At 37.0% G+C, this 20836-nt stretch overlaps 1 protein-coding gene across 6 annotated transcripts in view; it reads right to left on the reverse strand.

Annotated features, from left to right (window-relative positions):
* Positions 1-20836, reverse strand: part of EPHA7 (EPH receptor A7) — a gene marked incomplete at its 3' end in the record, with an annotated part of 161558 nt that overhangs the window by 133437 nt on the left and 7285 nt on the right. For all 6 annotated transcript variants that reach the window (XM_084203489.1, XM_084203484.1, XM_084203487.1 and 3 more), the window contains one exon: positions 18836-19505. In XM_084203489.1, coding sequence (XP_084059615.1) covers positions 18836-19505 — 670 coding nt within the window. The remainder of the gene's footprint in view (positions 1-18835; positions 19506-20836) is intronic.

Raw genomic sequence — 20836 nt, forward strand, 5'->3', positions numbered from 1 at the left:
TAAGATCATGTATTTTATTATTGGTAGGTTATTTACAGTATTTTTGATCTGTTCAACAAAATGGTACATGGTTTAACTGTTCTCTTTGAGGTGATTCTTTATTAGTCATATAATCCATTTTTCTACTGATTAGAGAAGATGAGTCAGTACTAAATATTCTATCTCCTCATACAATTGATTTTTCTGTGCTTTTTTTCTTCCAATATTATTTTCGCCAACAGAGTTTTGCTGGCTATTTTTTATTAGTACAAATCATCTGCAGACGTGCTAGAGATTTCACAGCACAGCTTCAAAGACGTTTTCTAGAAACTCTGGAGAACAAAGCAATTTTTCATATCTAATTCCATTCTTCTCTTCCCAGCTGATGTAACTGTCAAAGAAAATCACAGCCATGCTAACAACGCAACGCAAATGAACTCAGATCCATACAGACTGTTTCTGCGGAGACCCAGAGTCCAGAAAATTATATATTATCCTAAACAACAGAAACAGCCTAAAAAATCTGCTGTTGAAGACCTCACCTCTTACAGATTAAATTAGCCAGGAGCAAAAACAACCCAGTCCTAAGCAAGAACTTCAGATTCACAGTCCTTGACAGGTTTCCTCCATCAGAACCCCAGACACAGCACCAATGCCACCAGCAAACCCACAGCCGGTAGTGTCTTCCATCAGCAGGAGAGACCCCAACCACCTCCCACACCCCCACACCCCCCAGCTACCTGTGAATCCCCCTAATGAATCTTCTGCTGACATTTACTCCAAAGCCTTTCTTGCTTTTTTCTGTTTTGTTTAAGGAAAAAAAAAACCAAAAAACAAACCACAAACAAACAGAAAAGTACATTAAACCAAACACTTTCAATTTATATTATTTTTGGATCACTTCCTCAGTGGCCTGCCCATGGAAAGCTAGCATTTTGCAAACTTTCAACTAAAATAAGAACAATATTCAATACCGACAGGATGAAATGAATCAATCTGTCCATGGGTTAATTCACAAAGGCAAATTTCTCTTTCACAGTCTCCTTCCAGAAATAGGAAACAAACTTCTGTAGTTCAGTATCCATTTCTGCTAGAGGAGAGGGCAGAATTGGGTCAGTTTGATGTTTCTTTTGGCATTCTACACTTTTCATAGGATAAAACCTGACAAAGGGACAGACTAACAAAACTGAGGCAGAAATGAACCGATTTACAGGAGAGTAGTAAAATGAAAATGTGACTCAATCTGGTTATTACTCAATATAACTCACAGAAGAAATGGGTCTTTGTAAAGTCTTAAACAAATTAATTTGCTTGCTTAGCAGACTTAGGGCTTGTTAAAGGCCCACTAAGGTGCTTCATTGCTTTCAGTGCTCTCTGGCTCATTGCTCTTTCCACACTGTTCAGTAGCAGGCTGTAATTCTGTATTTCAGAAATTTTCAGCTAACTTCATGTATTTTCAGAATAATTGCAGAATAAACTGAATATAAGATTGGGGCAGGCAGGGAGGGGGAATCTGATTTAATATATTTGGACAAATTAGTCCTATCAGATACTCCATTAAAATCAGTTCTAAAGTAAAATTAGCCTTTTAATCATCTGAGCTATATGACTGAGCCATCATATGTCACAGACATCACACAAATAACCAGAAGCTAATGAAATACAATGTTGTACTTCAAACAAAATCAATCACCAATTCCTTAAAATTTCATCCAGGAACCTAGAGAATTTATTTCTCTCTTTTTTTGTTAAATCCCATCTGATGTGAGTTAATATCGAGCAAAGACGTAGCAAGCAATCTCTAGCTGATGAATTTCTAAGGAAATCTGTTACTACAGGAAACATGTTCACTTCTCTAACAGGTACAAACAAACATAACTGATGGGAAGAACACAATCAATAACACAGTTTCCAAAAATACTAGGACTGTTTATCTTAAGATCAGATTTGAGTGATTTCAATTAGATGCAGATCTGTTCTGGTATTTCTCATCTTTGCCAGCTTGTCAGATAATTGCCTCCCGAGCAACTGTGATTATCAGGCTTTCTCAGTTCAACTATTAACTCATTCTTTGACCCAGGGAAAAAAAAAAAAGTCATGATATTTTGAGTTCTATTTCAAATAGGCAGGAATGCATCACAGCCTGAAAGGTGCTAACTGTACTATCATTATTCAAACATATTTTTAACACCACTACCATGGCATAATAGAGAATTTTCTAGGTTTCTGTTACCTGCTGCTGCATTTTGTACACAGAGGGGAAAAACATGGTTGTGCCAAGTTCCTTGGTTGATACAGCTGAATATTTTTATTAATAATGACTACTTATCCTGCATCTGCACTTTATTACCATATGTTATTATGCTCATCTCACATAAGATAAGCACACATGAGCCAGAATTATAGCTAATTTACAAGAAAAATAAACCAAATCAAATACTTTTCACCTCCCATGTGTGGTACATGTTTATAACTTTCCTCGAATCAGAACCATGGGCTGCTGAGAAATAGCACTGTGCTTTAAAAAGAACCAAAATGTTTCACCCTAGAGTTACAACATATGTTTGACACTGGCTTTTACACAAGAGGATGTGTTCTGTTTCTAAAAGTCTGCAGAAGGTTTGAGGATCTGTCTGGATGAAATGCACTGTACAAATACGCAGATATCACCAGTATGCTTCTGTCTTAGACAAATTTCTGGCAAAGTGGAACCTGTAAGAATTATTTAACTTTCTGTAATTAAAACATTAAAATAATCATGTTTCACCATGACAAAATATTACTGGAGACAAAGGAAGGCATTAACAACCGCTTGCAATAGGCTTTTCAAAATAAAAGCTGTCTGTACCTCTGAAAGTGGTATTTTTTTTTACTTCTGTTACATATTTCTTTTAATGGAGGTATGTTGCAAAATAACATGCTATTCTTCATTTTGCTCTAAAAATGTCTGCTTTGAATTATTTAAACTATTTTAATAACTCACTGTTTTATCAGCATAATTAAATTTTGCTCACTGACCCATATATTTCTTATCTACGTGAACCAAGCTACTTCCCCCTGACCACTTAGTGCAAGTTAGCCAGGCTTTGTGAGCAGCATATAATGATATGCAAACTAAAACCATAACTATGTCAATTTAAGGTCAAAAAGGCCTATTTGTGGTTATTATGGAAATCAGTTTAAATGCGAGGTGCCTAAACAATGCGTCTTTGCGTACTGGCTCAGCAAAAAACCACAAACAACCTGCCAACATCTGCTTTTTGAAGTGTCAGATAACATTATTTCCAGGATGACATCAAGGGCCTTCATTGGCTATGCATAAGGTCAGTGAATATTAACTTCATTTACACTTGGCTGAGAATTGGCTGGTGCCAACAATAGGGGTTTAGATCCTCTGCTGAGCAGGGTTAAAAACTGACAGAAAGCTGCCATTGAGGAAGATGGATGATGGTACTGGCTGACCCTATTCCTCCCCAAGTGTCACAGCTTCGGCCTCTTTTCTATCTTCACAACAAAAGACCCTCCCTGAGCTTCCCAGTGGCCTTCAGCTTTATTGGTGCTAACAGGCCCAGACATTTTCATCGATTGGATTCTCTACCTCTTAAACACAAGAGCTTGCCCTCCCTGGCTAGCCAAACCTTGGCACAGATGTCTTTTTTTGTAATTGCTTCTCTGCTGTCTGTTGGGAAGGATGCAATCGGACAGGCGAACATCATGTCAACACAGAAAATGCTTCACCATTTATCTCAGTTTCCCAATGGCATTTTAAGGAAAGTGATACCCTGTTTGCCTCAGAGGATGGGGGGGGGAAGAAGAGTTAACCCTTCAATGGGCCAAAGTGTCTTTAAATACAGAAAAAGAAGTTGCTGTAATGTTTCTGTAATAAAATTCTACTGTATTTGTCCTGCCTATACACCATTTAAAAATTATGAATTTAGTTTTCTCAATCAAACTGTTAAAAATCAACATCTCTAAATGCACAGAAATCAATTTAGTGTTGTTACTGTGTATGCTTCTACATCAGATCCTCAAGGGCCTTTTCAGTCAAGTTCAAAGTATAAATTTAAGGCTTGAATAGTTAATAATGCAAACATCTGTAGAATTTCCAGTCTATTTCAATCTGAGAGCACAAACTTAAGAAAAATAACAAAAATAAACTAGGAGCTTACATGGAACATATCCATTACATGATATGAAAACAATTATTCTAACATTTGAATGACAAAATGACTGGAGAAAGGACATAAAGGAGACATAGCAGAGCTGTAGAGAATGCTTTCGGTTGAAGAAAAGCAAAACTGATGTTCCTTCATATTTTCTTTTTTCCAAACATCTGCTACTGGACATTTGCTGGCAAAAGAGTAATGGATTTGACAAGCCACTTGTTTGATCCAATACAGCAATTCCTGCCTTTCTGCATACACCATGGAAACACGCAGCCTCCTATCATAATTTATATATTTTCCCAGATTCTGGGCTGTGCTGCATGTGCTCTGTGCCAGACCGATTGTTCAAAGGCACCCTTAAAGGCACCACAGCCTGCCAGGGGACTGCTCTGCCACTGAGGTGCAATCAACAGGATTATAGCAACCCATGTTCTGCCTAACAGATTTATAGCCAGAAGTGAAGGAGCATGGATTAAATGCTCCTTTTAACACTCATGGCTCAAGTTACCTTGCAGGGACTGGGCATAATTCTCAGGACTAGTGATGAACTGATGGAAAAACAAATGGGCAGGAAGACATCAAGCTGATCCTTTAAAGAGATATGGGGTTTGTATTAAATAGTATGGAATAATCCTCTCAAATACGAAGATACAAATACAAAATACAGGGGAGGTCACAAAGTTGGGGAAAAAAATGCAATCCAACCTACAGGCAAATGGAAGTAACAGCCACCAAAATTACCTCTCTGCCATGATGTGGCATAGCAAGATGGATCAAATTATTTCAGTTCTCCAGTAACACTTGCTTTTATAATTGAGGGAGGGGATTGCAGAGTGTGTGGGTCTGGGGCAGGGGATTCATCAAGTAAAAAAATCAAACATTTTCTTCTGAAGGAGAGGGAAATATAGCACCATTTTCAAACTAGCTGCTATAAATATATATACACACACACACACACACACACACATATATATATATATATAAAAATGTTTACCTCAGTCATAAAAACAGTAGAAAAGAAAACCCAGCAATAATTCAGCCATAAAATAAAAAGATGTACTATGAAAAAAATATGTGTGAAAGTAGCTGAAGTGATTTTTGAAAACACTGCAATACATATATTTCTTGGAATGAGATGTTTATTGCATACAGCCTACCGCAATATAAAATAATGTAATTGTGTGATTGTACACCAAGATTCATGATGACTTTTTTTTTTTCACTACTGGAAGGGAATATTGTCACAGTAATGAGGAAAACACACATTTTTCATATTTGTAGTAATGCCTATTAAACAAACTGCTTTTAGGAAGGACTGCAAGACTGGGCCCTTGCTCTTTGTGTTAATAACAGATGGTTATGACATGGGGCCAATTCCTGTTTTTCTTACTTTCACAAGCAGTCCCAAGGGACTCATTATTTTATTTTTTTTATTTTTTTTTTTTATAAATAAAGCAAGCAAGATTTTACCCAAGGGAAAATAAGCAGTTTTGCAACAGAAACGTTTGTGGTGTCCTTTTCTACTGGGCAAAAGCAGGAAGCTCGCAGGGATACCCTAACAGCCCCAAAGAAGCATTAAGGAACCCCAGTAGCGGGTACTTGGAAGAAACAGAGAAAGAAAACTGGCACACAAGTATGAAATTATAACAGCTCTCAACAGATTTCCCCAATATGCTTCAGAAACTGTTATCAGGGACAGAGATTGGCAAGGGATTCCCAGCAGCACGCTTATTCCATCTGGAGTGGGTGGAACTGCAATGTTTCCCAAAGCTGAAAGTTATGGGGATTTTAAAGCAGACAAGACAGATCCAATTTTTAACCTACAGAGTCATGTAATAGAGCACAGGAGTTTTGCCCCCATGGATAATCACAGGAAAAGGGCTCCATTCACATCCTCTCCTTTTCAATGACCTTAACGAGCAGCCTTCTTTCTTAGTTAATAAACCGTGATATATTTGGAAGCATATTCAAAAAATTAAAATTGAGAAAAAAATGATGAGAAATAAGTATCTGTGAAGCAGGTGCTTATCATATGTTGATGACCAGGCTGTTCACTTACACAGGAAAGTGTCACCTCCCTGAAACTCTCTGTTTCTTTAGCTAAGTACTACCACCATTGTACGAGCAGGTGCCCACCACAAGAAGCAGAAGGAGTTCAGACACACAGGCTACTCAGCTTAGGGTACAAGAAATTGGTATGTGACACCCTAAGAGCTTGCTTATACCATCCTTTAAAAGGAGGTGCGACGGTGTCATAAGGGTGTCTCCACTTCACTGAATCTATATATACTACTGATTCCAGGAGATGCACGCAGCTGGTATCACTGCAGCTATTTAAAACTCATTTCTGAAGAGATCATAGAGATGACAAGGTTGAAGGGCTCTTCCATTTCTGTATTTCAAAATAATATAAATGAGGGGATGGGGATTTTCTTCTGCCCACAGAAAAAAATTGCATTAGTATATATCCATTAGGTAAGCACATATAGCACTCCAAAAAGCAACATAAAAAATATTGCTTCAAGCTGAATGCTTAAGCACCTCAATCACAAACAGCTAGAAACAGAACAGTGACCATTTTTATCCATATTTACCACACTAAACTGAACTTTTCTTAACTGGTGACTACAGTGCAAGAAAGTGAAGGCTTAAAAATCAAGTGAGTCTAGGACACCTGGAAGGATAACCTCCCTTCAGAAAGGACAGCCCGAGCTTTTTGTGTATGGGGAGCTGATCTCTAATGTTTCTGTGTATTCAGATGACCTGAGCAGGTTGTTTGTGCATAGTCCCAGAATAATGTCCATCAATCAATGTCAACATTCTTCCAAGCTCCACTCTGACTGGCAACTGACAGTCAGTTATCTCCTGAATGTTAATTAATAATGAATACCCTTGTCACTGCTTAAACACACAAAATGTCTTTAAATGGAGGAATTATAAAATTGGGGTTTGTTTTGTGAGAACAGGTATTGCATTTTCATTTAGTCCTTGTATTAAGGAGAGAAATAAAATCCCTTACTCAGATACTGCACATCATTTGTGCTAGCAGCCTGTGCTTTATTTTCTAAAAACCCTTCATCTCTACTTGTCGTGGAATTTTCAATCTTATCTTCTTGGATACATGATTTTTTACAACAATAATACACAATACAATGACTGTAGCTCTAAATATGACAGAAAATCTTTAAGATAAAAGATCAAAAGTAGGTATGTCATTGTCTCCTCCTATGTCGCATTTGCCCAGGGAAAAGAAAAACTGTCTTAAAAAGATGTCATTTCTCTCCCTTGTTTACCAGTATTATTCACTAACAATTCCACTGACAAGACTTTTTCAATAATAGGACAAGTAGAGACTTATTTTAACTGACAAACAAAAGCAGACAGACAAGCATATATGCCATAAAGACAAAAAATTATGCCTTTTAATCAGAAAATGAGGTGATATGCAATTAATTATAAGGGTTAAGTAAAGAGAAGAGACAGAGATCACAGATTGAGAATTCTATTCCATCTGCACAAGGGGACATGATTTTCGACCCTGATTATGATTTTAAGCACATGATACTTTCACACTTCCCAGCGTCAGACTGCAGATGAAATCCAGCTGAGATGTCCGTAGGTGAGATAATTAGGTGACAATATGGAGTTTTGGGATTTGTTAACAGTTAAAACAATATCCATTTCCTGTAGTTATCATTTGGAAGGACTTTGTCACTACTCTTTTCTTCTAGTTAGTGCCAATAAAACTGACCACACTTTGAAAGACCTCCATTTGTGTTCTTACATAATCAGCACAGAACAATGCCACAATTGTAATATACTCAGTAAATAATATAATGAATGTTACTTTTTCCTGAAGAGCTACTGATATGGAACAAACCATTTCAATAAATTGAACAAAAAAAAAAATAAAATGGAGAGTTATTTCATTTCTTTATTGCACAAATAAATCAACCAAGAAAAAATAGGTTGGCATTTTGAAACATGAGAAATCAAATATCTAAGGTTCAATGCTTGATATCAGCTAAGAGGCTGGCTGTATCATGGGCCTGATCCAAGAAAATAAAATCAAGTAAGAATACCCTCTCTTTGAAAGTATTCCAGTCACATCCCAAAACTATCTCTATGTAGAAATTAAAAACAAAATACCAAATATTATCTTTTTAAAAAATCTGTTCTATACAATCTTTTTTATTTCTAGTTACACTTTCTTACTCGATGTTTTAAGACTTCACACAAAACTACACATTCTAACAGAAACAAGGGAAAAGATCCATACACCTCCATTTGCTTTGACATACAAACACATCACTCTTATAAGCAAAAAAAAAAAAAAAAAAAAATCAGTAGAACTTTTTCTCCAGTTCTGCCATTCACCTAATTAATACATACATATATACACAATGCAAATAATTAATCAAAACAAAATTATGTCAACATTTGGAAACACTAGAGCACAAATAGTAAAGATTAAATGGTTTCTATTTTATATGTACGTCTGTGTGTTATATATATAAATGAACAAGAAAGCTCATAACCTTAGGCATTGGAATCTGTCACTCCATATGAATGGTTCTAACTGCTACACTATGAGAAGAACAAGTTTCAGCAGTAGCTAATAAAGCCTTCTAACAGTGACTGCATGTTGGTTAAGAGACATGCCCTATTTGAAGCAAGAGATGCAAGCTCAAATTCTCCTCAGCAAGAAAAATAATTGACCTAAGCCGGGATAACATGAGTTGAGTGAGATCATGTATATATGGCCAGTGATCACAGCCACATGTTGCCCACTCAGACCATGTCCCACAGTTTGAACATGCAATTTGTTCCAGCATTAACAGAGCCGAGCTGTTTGGCACACAAACTGCCAAACTTTGAGGAATACAATAAACTTCACTTACAAAGCCTCAATTGCCAACATTCTTTAAGAATTTTCATGGTAGCTAAGCAAGGGCTCTGATATTTTACATTAGAGATTTAATGAGTTTCTCAACACCAACTATATCCCTCTGTGGACACAAATTGATTGATTCAAATAGGCACCACACACACTTTCATTAAATGTATCCTTTTTTCTCAAAATCTAACCATATAATAATTTAAATAGTTTAGTGTTAAAAAAAAAAAAAATCTGTTACACTCAGGAAGTTAAAAAAATACTATGTTTACTAACCAAAAATTAACATTAGCTGGTAAACTGAGGGGTTTGGAGGGTTGGGGACCCCATGCCATTTTAACTTTTCAGGTCAAGTGGATCAGGTCATTAATACAAGCTCCATACAACTCCTGAGTTTTGTTTTGATGGTCCATCAGAAGTGGATGAAAGACATCCTGCCCTCTCCTACAAATGGGTTTAGACTTCCACAGGAAACTATGCATGGGTACAATATGTTATAAGACTGGGAATAAAGCATATACATGATAATTTGAGAAAAATTCAGTTCTAGCATCTCTCAGGGGACACTTGCAGTTTAGTCACATTCTGAGGACACATGCAGTGAGACAAAGAAAGGGAATATACAGCAGGTCACATGCATACAGCCATATGAGGCCACATGAGGCCACCACTTTAGCCACCTGCCAGAAGACTTCCAAACACCACTTGACCCCCTCACAAGAGTTTAACCCACTGTGTTCCATCTACTGCAAAACGAACATCAGTCATGTGGTGCTCATACTCCATGACATATCATACTCACTACATGCAAGGAAATAATAACAACAATTTATAGCCACTAATTATGCTAGAGATTATATATTTCACCAGTGGGAGATGCACCATCAATGGAATTTTAGGGTCCTGTTTATATTCACTTCTATGTATGTATTTATAGCAGCACAATATTGCAATTCTTAAAAGTCTAATATAGCATTCATTTAAATATGTTTCATCAACATAGAAGCTTCAAGTTTAAGTATATGCTTACACTTACCTAAAACTTTAGCACTTTCCTCAGTAGGAAAACATCAACATATGATGTTACTCTCATTAAGTTCATAGGATTCTTTCCATTAAGTTCTGGGGAAGGTGCCTCAGCCTGCAATTCTACAGATAGTTTCCTGCATTAGGCATTGCCTCCTTAAAGTACTTAAAACTTGTTTAGTGAAAAGTAGAAACCTCATTTTTACACTTTCTCAGCATATTTATTTATGGTAATACATAGTATCAGATTTTTTTTTGTTAAAAAAAAATAGCAGCAGCCAGCCTGCTGTAGACTTAGTCCAGCCTCTCTAAAGCCTTAGTGTACCTCACAATTACAACAAGAAATAACTTTTGCATTTATGTATACTAAATACATTGCAAAATTTTAACAGTAATTATGTTTCCCAATCATGTTCTTCCTTCTTTTTCCCATCAATTGCACACATTTGAGGTATGCACTGATATCAGATGATACTAACAATTGGAGTTAATTAGACTTTTACTGGAAAAATGCTTGGTACTACTATTACAGGAGAGCCATGTCTTGCCAAGAGACATGTAACTAATCCAAATCATAAAAATTAAGAGATTAAAGTATTAAATTACCCTGGGTAAAAAAACCATGATGTTTGTTAGATATCTGAGAAACTTTATTCTTCTTAAGACAAGGAGTGGGGCCACCCAGCTAAATAAAAATGTACAGATACGTGCCCTGACAGCACCTAAACTCAAGAAATACTGTATTTGAGCCCAATTCTTACTGCACACAAGTTTCATACTTGGTTGTATTTGCTACTCTGAATTAGACTTATAAATTAGCTTGATATTAAGCAAAATTTTCCAAAGAGCATATACAGTCAAAAAGATAATTTTTCCTAAATGGAAAATCTCTTCTTAATGAAGAAAAATAGAAGGTGAAAAGTGTTAAATATTTAACAAACACTCTCCTTTTTGTTGGTGTGATGCGTTTATTAGGGAGACTGTGAAGTCAGAAACAGTCATTAATGGAAAAGTATACAAAAATACTTTCACCAGAGCCACCAGGCACACATTGCTGATGTGTCTGAGAGCAAGAAATGAAACATGAGATTACCACAGTTTCTGCTGTGAGCTATTAGCTGGATACTATTCATTTCCACATATAACATATATTTTTCATTAATATTAGGGACAAGAGAACTCACTGTGACAGACAGCAGCAGCACAAAGATTAGGAAGTGCACAGGGATAAAAGCTTCTCTAAGTAAGAAATGTCTTAAATAAAAATGTCTTAAATGCATTTGCAAATGCTGCTGTTTGCACAATAATGCTATGTTATAGAAGAAATTAAGACACACCATTCTGTAAAAAGAGGGGTTTCTTTTTATGAAATTAAAGACAGGTAATGCCAGCCTAAATAGTGAACCTGCCCTTTTTTTGGTTCTCTTTGATGCTGCAACACTCTGTGAAGGATTACAGTAGAAATCATCTACATTTTTTTCCTGTCAAGTGCTTGGCTTTTAATAAGCTCCCTGAATATACTTTTCTAATTCTTTGAAAAAGAAACTCCTACAAACTGTTTTACTCTCAATTTGGTTCCAGTCTTAAGGTTTTTTTATAGAAGTAATATTTATAGTACCTCTAGGAGAGGCAAGAAACAAGACAATTAAGTTATATGTATATAATTTATATAGCATATTATAAAACTTCAAAAGATCCATTTTGACTTTAAAGATATTAATTTGAACATGTTTTATTTGTTTTCAATCTAAAAAGTGTCAATCCACATAGTTTATTGTGATAAACTGTGTATAACTTATCATTTTTAATAACTAAATTAACATTGCAGACAGAGCTTGCACAGTATAAGGCAAGCCAGCTGAGAAGTCAAGAAGCAAGAATTAACTTTTACTCTATAGTTCAAGTGATAACAAGCATATTAACTGAAAACCTACACTAAAACTATCTCCCCAGTTTCCCAAGTGAAAACTGAAAGATATTCTTAAGGATTTAATACTGCTTAATATATAGGAACTGTTGCTGAGGAGCAAATATTTTCACAATAACAGAGGATGTTTGGGATGCATCAAAATTCAAAACCTAATCTAGCTAACCAAACATTGTGCCCACATAACTTCCTTTTTTTTTTTTCAGCTTCAGTACCAAATGTAGCTCTCGCCATATGGTTGTCTCACTTCTTAAATAAAAACCTCAGATTAAGCCCTCGACTTAAGTGTCCTTATTTTCAAAGAAAAATTTATACTTTGAACTGCAGTTTTCTCGAACAACTTTCAAGAGCATTTCACCATAGAGATAATAGATGTTTTACAGATATATGAAGCAGATTAGGTTAGTAGTTATTAACATGTTCTTCTCTTTTCTGTGATCAGTTCTTCCATTAATTGATCCCTACTTTCAGATTCTCTGTAACCTACTCGCTTTTTTCAGTTCCTGCAACCTTGTTTTCTGGATGGGTTTTGCTTCACTTTTTCTTAAAAAGCTAATAGCTATATTTAATGGAATATATGTACAATTATGATTCTTCTAATGAGGATTATATGTGACTTCTCCCATTTGTGCTCAGAAATGAAAGAATACTCAGATTTATTTTTAGTGGCTAATTCTGAGATGTTAACAGAAACCGTGGACAAAACCATAAAACCCACACCAAAACAAACAAATCAAAAAACCCTCCCAGAATTTCCAAGCAAGCACATTCTTTTTCATGTAGGAAAATTTGTTTATACATAGAAACATAGCAAACTTAGAAAATGATAGCAAAACCATTAGACATCCATTCCACCCTTCACAAAAGATTTCTGGGCAGGAAAGTTGGTTTCAGAAGCAAAATGCATGGTTTTGGGCAGCAGACTTGACAGGATGAGATTCCATTTCTAAATACCAACTAAAGCTTCACTTAGAACAAGCAGCAGATACACTTTATGGCTAAGGAGTTAATGGCCCAGCTGTTGAGCAACCGTAGCTAATTCAGTAGTGGCATCCCAGACCCGTAAAACAGACAGTTTTAGTGCTTCCCCTGTAACTAAAGGAGATATTACTAAAATTCTCTTAGATTTCATTGCTGGTTTTGTTTTCATTTCAAAATCCACGCACAGCAGTGGATCTGACCAAAAAAAAACACCCAAACAACAACACAGCAAACTTAGTTGAAGAAATTTGTATTCATCAAACCTCAAGTAAAATGCAAAACTAAAATTAATTCCTGGAGACAGCTGAAGATGGGAAGAGGGGCAGGCCAGAGGAGAAGAGGCTGCATTATCCAACAACCCCACTTCTAGGAACTGGGCTCCTGATTGCTCATTTGCATTTCACCTCTTTCAGCTCTTCTGGAGCAAAACTACTAGTTTATTGGGAACTAAACCTGCCAGTAGCTCTGCAGCTAATTCATTTTAAGGATCACTCTGATGGCATTATCAATGAAAGCTAGATGGTTTTGACTGCCTCCTCATTCATTTTCCTTCTCCCATCTCTTTGTCACACTTGGGAGAGAATGCTGTATCACCAAAACTATGATGTCCTATAGTCAGTGTCCTTATCAAACTAATTGAGATACTGTAGGCAAAGCAACACTACAAAAAATCAATTTTATCTTTGAGCCAAGAGACAACACAGAAGAGACCTGGAACAGATTGTATGAAGCACGAAGGCATTAGTTTGTTTCAGGGAATGGCTAGCCCTGACCAGTGAGAACACCAGCCATTTTGTGTTACTTCATTTGGAAAATACTTCGAAAGAGATCATGTTTAACAGTGGACATAGCTCCTTTCCTTTTCTATTCCCTGTGCTTTCACATTCAGAAAGCTGAAGAATATGAACAAAGTAGGTCAAAGAAATCCAAATTACTTAGAGAGACAAATAAATTTGTAAAAATCATCCTCTTTATGAACACTAGACTCTTTTGAAAGGAAGATATAGCAAGAAAATGTATCTTTGTACCACACCTCCCTGACAAGAAGGGAAGTCAGAAGGCTACAGAGCGAATGATAGCCAAAACATTCAACTTTACAAATTCTAAAGGGGGCTTGATGCAGAAATTAAAGCTCTCCATTTCATGCTAGAAACACCTTCAGTTATTCCTTAGCATCTAGCTAAAAGGTTTTATTTTCACTTTAAAGTATCTTGTTTATTTTCCTGACCCATGCTAGGATCCTTTGCAAAGATACCTACCTTTTAAACTTTTTTTTTAATCAAATAGTTAATATTCAGCTGTATGTGGTGATATCAGATCCCACTGGCCTTTCTTTAAAAAGGAACAGAAAAGTTATTTAATATGTTAGGGAATAAAAAGAGAAGGAGATAGATGCTCTGCTGTTGAACTTCTACGGGCTTCTGAGAAAATGACAAGACTCAGTGACACAGAGATACCCTCATTCTCTACTCAGGTTCAATTAGCTGAAACTAATTACATTCTCTTCCCTAGAGTAATTTTGGAAGCAAATGGAAGAAAGGTAACTCTTCTTCAAAAGAGGAAGCATTTAAAGTCCTGATGATATAAATGCCATTGAAAAGTTTTCTACCATTTTCCCCATCTTCACAAAGCAAAAAATTTTCAAGTTGAAAATGTGGGAATGCCAGCATAGGTTAGTTAAGTTGCAGGTCACCCACATCTTCTGTGACACACTCCCTGAGTTGAACTTTACACCAAATTCACAATATATGCAACCTGGGCTTTTGGGAAGCATAGTAATATTTTTTTTAATTACAACTTATTCACATTCCCATCTTAATTCATTGTCCTCTATGAATAAACATGTGGCACATAGGCTCCTCAATGGAGTAACATTTAAAAAAGAAAACACACAAGAAAGAAAAACAAACAAACAAACAAAAACCACAACCACACACACTTTACCACAAATATGCTGCACATAAGGCAAATTCCATTTCTGGATCTGTTATCAAGTAATAACTCACAAAGTGAAGAGATAAAATGTTTGTCCCAAGAAGAAAAAAGAGAAGGAACAGATGCAGCTTGCTCTTTGGCACACTGTAGAGCACTTGACAAAGTTTGGAAAGAAAAGCCTCACCAAGACAAGATGTGCTAACAGCTATAATCCCCTCCTCATTTGGAGGCCAATAAAACAACTGTTAATGTATACAGTATTATAATACATTTAACAGTAAAATGCACCCATTTGGCTTTCCCTATGAATTTGATTTTTTGGATTTGGTGCCCAGTGATCTATGTAATTTCTCAGTTCAGTAATACTAAGAGAAGCTTCAGACTTTCTGAATTATGCTCTACTCCTCTGACAGAATAAATTTCTCTCCCTCTCTGACCCCAAATAACATGAAACAGATGGGAAATACATTATAGTAGAAGCTCTCATAGAATTATTTTCACCTTCAAATATCAATCATTGATCACAGTGTATTCCTTTACATGCATAACATATCAAATGAACTCCACTGTGAGAAAAGTCCAAGTTAGACCTATTGGGAGCCCACTACAGTTACCAAGAATTCCATTGGGTTTTTCTGGTTGGGTTTTTTTTGGTTGGTGGGATGACGGTTTTTTGGTTGGTTGGATGGGAATTTTTTTTCCATAACAGATGCAATACATAGTGTTAGAAGAACTAAGTACCTTTCTGGTACTGCTGCAAGGTACCCTTCAAGATAATCCTTTAAAATTTACGATTTCCACACCTAAGTCTTGTGCTACACACCATCAGACCTAAGATTGAAGGATCTAAGGAAAGAGTCTCCTTGTACATAAGCAAAACAAACTGCAGGTAAAAGTTCAGAGGCTCACCTGGTTTCCTCATGTTTGTTCCACACAGCTTTAAGATTTTGCTTTAAATTCATTTGTGAGCTCTCTGAAATTTGGCTCTCTTATGTATGTTTTAGACCACTGAGGTTGCAAGGATTCTTTGGCAGTTGTATAGTGAGAACTAATTGATGTACATCCAAAGGAAAAAAAAAATTAACGCAGTTTGAAAGATCAAGCAATGAAGAGGGTACACAGGGGATCTTATTTTCCAGGTAATGTGTTTCACCACTCATGATTGTTTTCTTCCTTATCCTTCCCAGCATTACAAGTTACTTATATTCATTAAAAAAAAAAAATGCATCCAGTGCAGAGTTGTGTATAAATCAAAATTCAATTGTTTTAGTATCTGAACTCAATAAATTTCACAAACAGGAGAGGAGCTGTATGCAAAAGGAACACATTATTCAATCACAGACAGCCAATCAAGCTAGCATAACAAAAATTAAAATCCCTGCTGAGTTACAGGCTGAAGAGATATTTGGAACTACAACGTGGTCATCCGCTTCTATCTTTGCTACAACAGACAAGGTATTATTCTGTATCTTTAAAAGACAATCCTACTGTGCTAATTCAGCAGAGCTTTAGCAAGTGCAAGAGAAGAATCACAGAAGTCTGCCCATCCTGACAGAGCACAATACTTTCTGCCCTGAGTAGTCCCAGAGAAGTCACACAGCATGCCAGGTACAAAGTATTTGCAGAAGTGAGCCCTTCGACAGGGCTACAAAAGCTCTGGGTTAAGGAAGCACACACCAGCTTGCTTCCACTTGATCTGTTACACAGCTTGACAGTAACAGATAGCCAGTTGCATTAGTGTCAATGTACAGATAAGTTTCTCTCAATATCTGTCACAAAAAACAGAGGCAGTATCAGTGTGCCAGCTGCATTATCAGTCACTACATAGTTGGTCATACTTAATAACATCCTCGAGCCCAGACAGGACATGCAGACAGCAATTAAAAGCATGTGCCACCGTCACCCAGCTCGTTCTGACTTGGAGCTGCCGACTCGGCGCGCACTCGACGAGTTCCTGCCCACCACCTTTTCCCTCTCAAACACATTAGCTCGCCTCAATATGGGGCCAGAGTTTGTTTTGAAACTCTTAACAGGATCACTGAAAGAAAAGAGGAAAAATACCATAAATGATCCTCTGGACTGCTTCCAGAGTAGCGTGTTCTCCTAGCGATTGCTTTGGAAGCAAGCCAAAAATGGGAAATGTTCTTGCAAATGAGCACGCCACCAGGCTCAAGTACAAGTTATCATTTAATTCTTTTGTCAACATCAGCGCGGTTAGAAATTAAGAAGCCTGTTCAAAAAAACAGGTTACTTGAATTCCAGTCACCAAACATCAATTTCTTCTCTATCCATCCCTGACATACTCAGCTCATGTCCCCCACCCTCTTCCAAACTTACACTGGGGGTGTTTTGAGATATTTTTTCTCCCTTATTGAAAGTCAAATAAAATTAGTATATTAATTACATCAATGATAACTAGATCTGTAATCAAGAGCAAGTTAACTAATAAAAGGAAAAAAATCAGTCACTCAGAAAAAAAATCTAAAACCTCAACACAGACTTCTATGGGACACAGCACTTAATATTTTTAACAGATCTCTAATACAGTCTACTGAACATTTTTGCCAGGGCAGTTTTTCTCATTACAATTACTCCTAATGAGATCATCCTCTGCAGTGTTTAAGACTTCATCCCTTCCCAACAGAACAATGAAAGATTTGTGTGGAGCTACAAAGACCTCAGATCAACTCCACTCACTTCACCTTCTACTGAATTTCCTCATAGAAACTCATCAAAAGCAGAACTGTATTTTTTCATGTGGACAAACTATTAATAAAGAGACTAATTTATTTTTTTTTTTAGGATGTCCCACGTCCTCTACAGTTTTTGAAGTCCTCATCAGACTGAGGCACCTCAGACTCAGTGAGTGCTGACAGCTTTGTTTTTGAGATGATGTAAATTTCTCCTCTTCTCAGATTTGTGGGTGTTTTTCCACTTTTTCACTTACAATATTTCTCACCAACAAACGTCTGCCTATCTTGCAATAAATATATGGGGATCTAGAACTTCTTGTATTATCTTGTGATAAAAATTATAGACCTCGTATTAAATGTACATGAAAATACCCGTCTACAAACCAACTGTATTTTCTTGTTCTTACTGGAAGCAAAGACAATAAAACACTTTTTTTTCATGCTAAGCAGAAATGTCTTATGCCTGTAGTCCCAGTAACAGCAAGGCTAAGTATAATTCTAAGAACATGGTTAACTGAATTAGTCTTGAATCAGGAAGTACAACTCAGTAGTCTCTGCTCTGCTAGGATTTTAAAATAATCACAATGATTCAAATGCAAGCCAAAAATTTAGTTTTGTGCAAAAAAAATTATAGAAAGGATATCATACTTCATTCTGAAAATTTGATATTCTATTTGAAATATCTGTCTTGCATTTAATTTTTACACACTTGGCACAAACCTCTAGCTCGGTTTTGATTTTGGGTGAATTCTTCCCATTACTAACCACACCCATTCTGTCTACTACATCCATTTTAGCTTCCTTATAACTATGCCACGGATCACGTGAAAGAACAAACTGTTCACCTACTCATACCTGACATGATTGCCACAATGTTCTGTGATAGATATGATTTACTCAGCCTTACCAAAGGGTACAAGAAACACATTAATCAGTTAATAATTTTAGTCCTGAACCTATCTTTATACTTACTTATATTTCTTTATACTTACTTATACTTCAACCTTTTTCTTTAAATTTAAAACTGCATTGTGCAACCACTGATTTTCATAATCAGACAGACTGACTGATTTAGATTAACCAGCGTGAACTTCACAGATTGAGGATCTGAAAATTTCAAAAGCAGACTGATGATGCATTTCTCTTTAAAAAAAGTGGGGGAAAAAAAAAAAACCAGAAAAATCTGGTAGAACATGACCTACAATTTACAGCAAGCTGTGTGTTTACTTACGTTCACACGTGTCTCCTTTCTGCTGGTATCCGGCTTTGCAGATACATTTTCCAATAGGCACTAACCATTCTCCCTCGGCGCTACAGTGCATCTTCGGCGAGTTCTCCGCCTCCTCCTCCGCACTGCTGACACAAGTTCCTCGCACTTCAACTAAAGAGGAAAACTCTGAGCCAGTCACTGTGTCAGGAAAAATAGCTAAGTTCTCAATGATGGACCAGCACTTCTTGTAGTAGACTTTGACAGAGACCAAAGCAATGCAGGCCCCTACGTCCTGAAACGCAAGATAGAATCCTTTTTTGGACAAAGGTCCAATTTCTCTCACCTCTGTGTTAAGTTTCATTTTTCTCTCCCCAAGATCACCCTGGGTAAAACTTTCATCTGCTGCAATAGTGTCTATTTTTACATATTGGTTTTCTCGGATATTCCTGCCAGTGTCGTAGTCTGTTTCATAATAATACAAGTTAAAAGTTTCTTTACAAGTCCCCAGAACTCCAGGAAGACTGTTACAATCCCTCAGAGTGAATTTCAGTTCTACAAAAATCCTTTGTGCATTGCTTTTTGCAATCCAGTTAGTCCGAAGCCAGTTGTTTTGGTTTGATTCCATCACCTGGCATACCTGGTATGTTCGTATAGGAGTGTAGTTTTCATCCAGTCCACTAATTTCTTCCCACTAAAAGGATAACAAACAGTTAGTAATAAACAAGAAGTATGTCACCAGTTGTAACTACTGAGTATTTAAAAAAGCTTCACACCACTCACATTTCCCTTCTTTTTAACAGTAAGTTGGTAAAAATACTGTTAAGCACCTAAATGAAGAACATATATATTAATGCAGGAGTAGGCTCTCTCTCCCTTCATGTCTTTCCCACATACAACTTCTAAAAATCATTGTCACATCACGGGCACAGTTGAAAAGGAGCAGCTTCAGAAAAGGCTGTTTAGCATACCAGGTTCTGATTTCACCCTGAGCTCACACGCATTAATGTCACAATGGTTTTTGAGTGAGCAAAGACCAAAAGGAGTGAGGCAGCTTCTCTTTCAGCGAAACCTAATGTCAGTGAAGTCTTAGAAACTGAAATTGCTTAGCATTAGAGTACATAAAACTTGTGCATATAAAGCTTCCAATGAAACTTGCAGTTGCATAGAAAGCATGGGATCAGGTCCTGAAACTCAGGAGTCAGATGATTCCTACCCCTACCTGATTGAAATGGCACAGAGAGAGGGCAACAGGAAACTGACAGCATTAAAAATCTGAAGGAAAGAAAACACTTTAGTTGTCCCCCTTTCTTTCAGCGTACCTTCTGTTTTATTTACAAACTGAGAAGATAAGTAGGAGCTCCTCCTCACCTCACCTTTTGTCCACTGGCTGCACCTCTATTAGAAGGGGCAAACTTCATTTAGCTGGGAGCTCAAATGAACCATGAGACTACATACAGAATTAAAAACAACCTGTATGACTGAAAGCTCTTTGGTTCAAAGCCTGAGTTTTGTTGATGCTCTCTCTCTTTAGGCTACCAACTGTGTAACGAGCTGGTAAGCCTTTAACAATCCCAGAGTCTTTAACAGCCTTTGGTAGCGTGGGAATTTGCACCTCCAGCAATGGCAAACCTTCCACTGAAATCAACCAGGCAGATCTGCCCAGGTGTAACCAAAACAATCCTCGTCTCTCACCTTTTTTCACATTTCTTGTAACATTTCAGTGCCTGCAGAAACTGCAGCTGTAGTAAATTAGAAGAGGGGGGTGAGCTATCGTCACCCCAGGATACAGGCAACCATGACTCCTCTGGATGGCACTCAGCCCTCTGGCCCTGTGTCAATAACGCACTTAAGCTCACGGTTAAGATCACTGACTGTACTTATGAGCTTAATGGTAAGCACATGCTTAAGTGCTTTGTGGGACTCGTATAGTCGGCACCTCTGCAGGATAGAGCATCCACTGACATTCCTCATGCCGGCAACCAAGCATGGAAGACATTGGCTTCCCAAATCAGGAGCCACACA

The sequence above is a fragment of the Fringilla coelebs genome, assembly GCF_963513975.1.
Source record: "Fringilla coelebs genome assembly, chromosome: 3".
Classification (NCBI taxonomy): domain Eukaryota; kingdom Metazoa; phylum Chordata; class Aves; order Passeriformes; family Fringillidae; genus Fringilla; species Fringilla coelebs.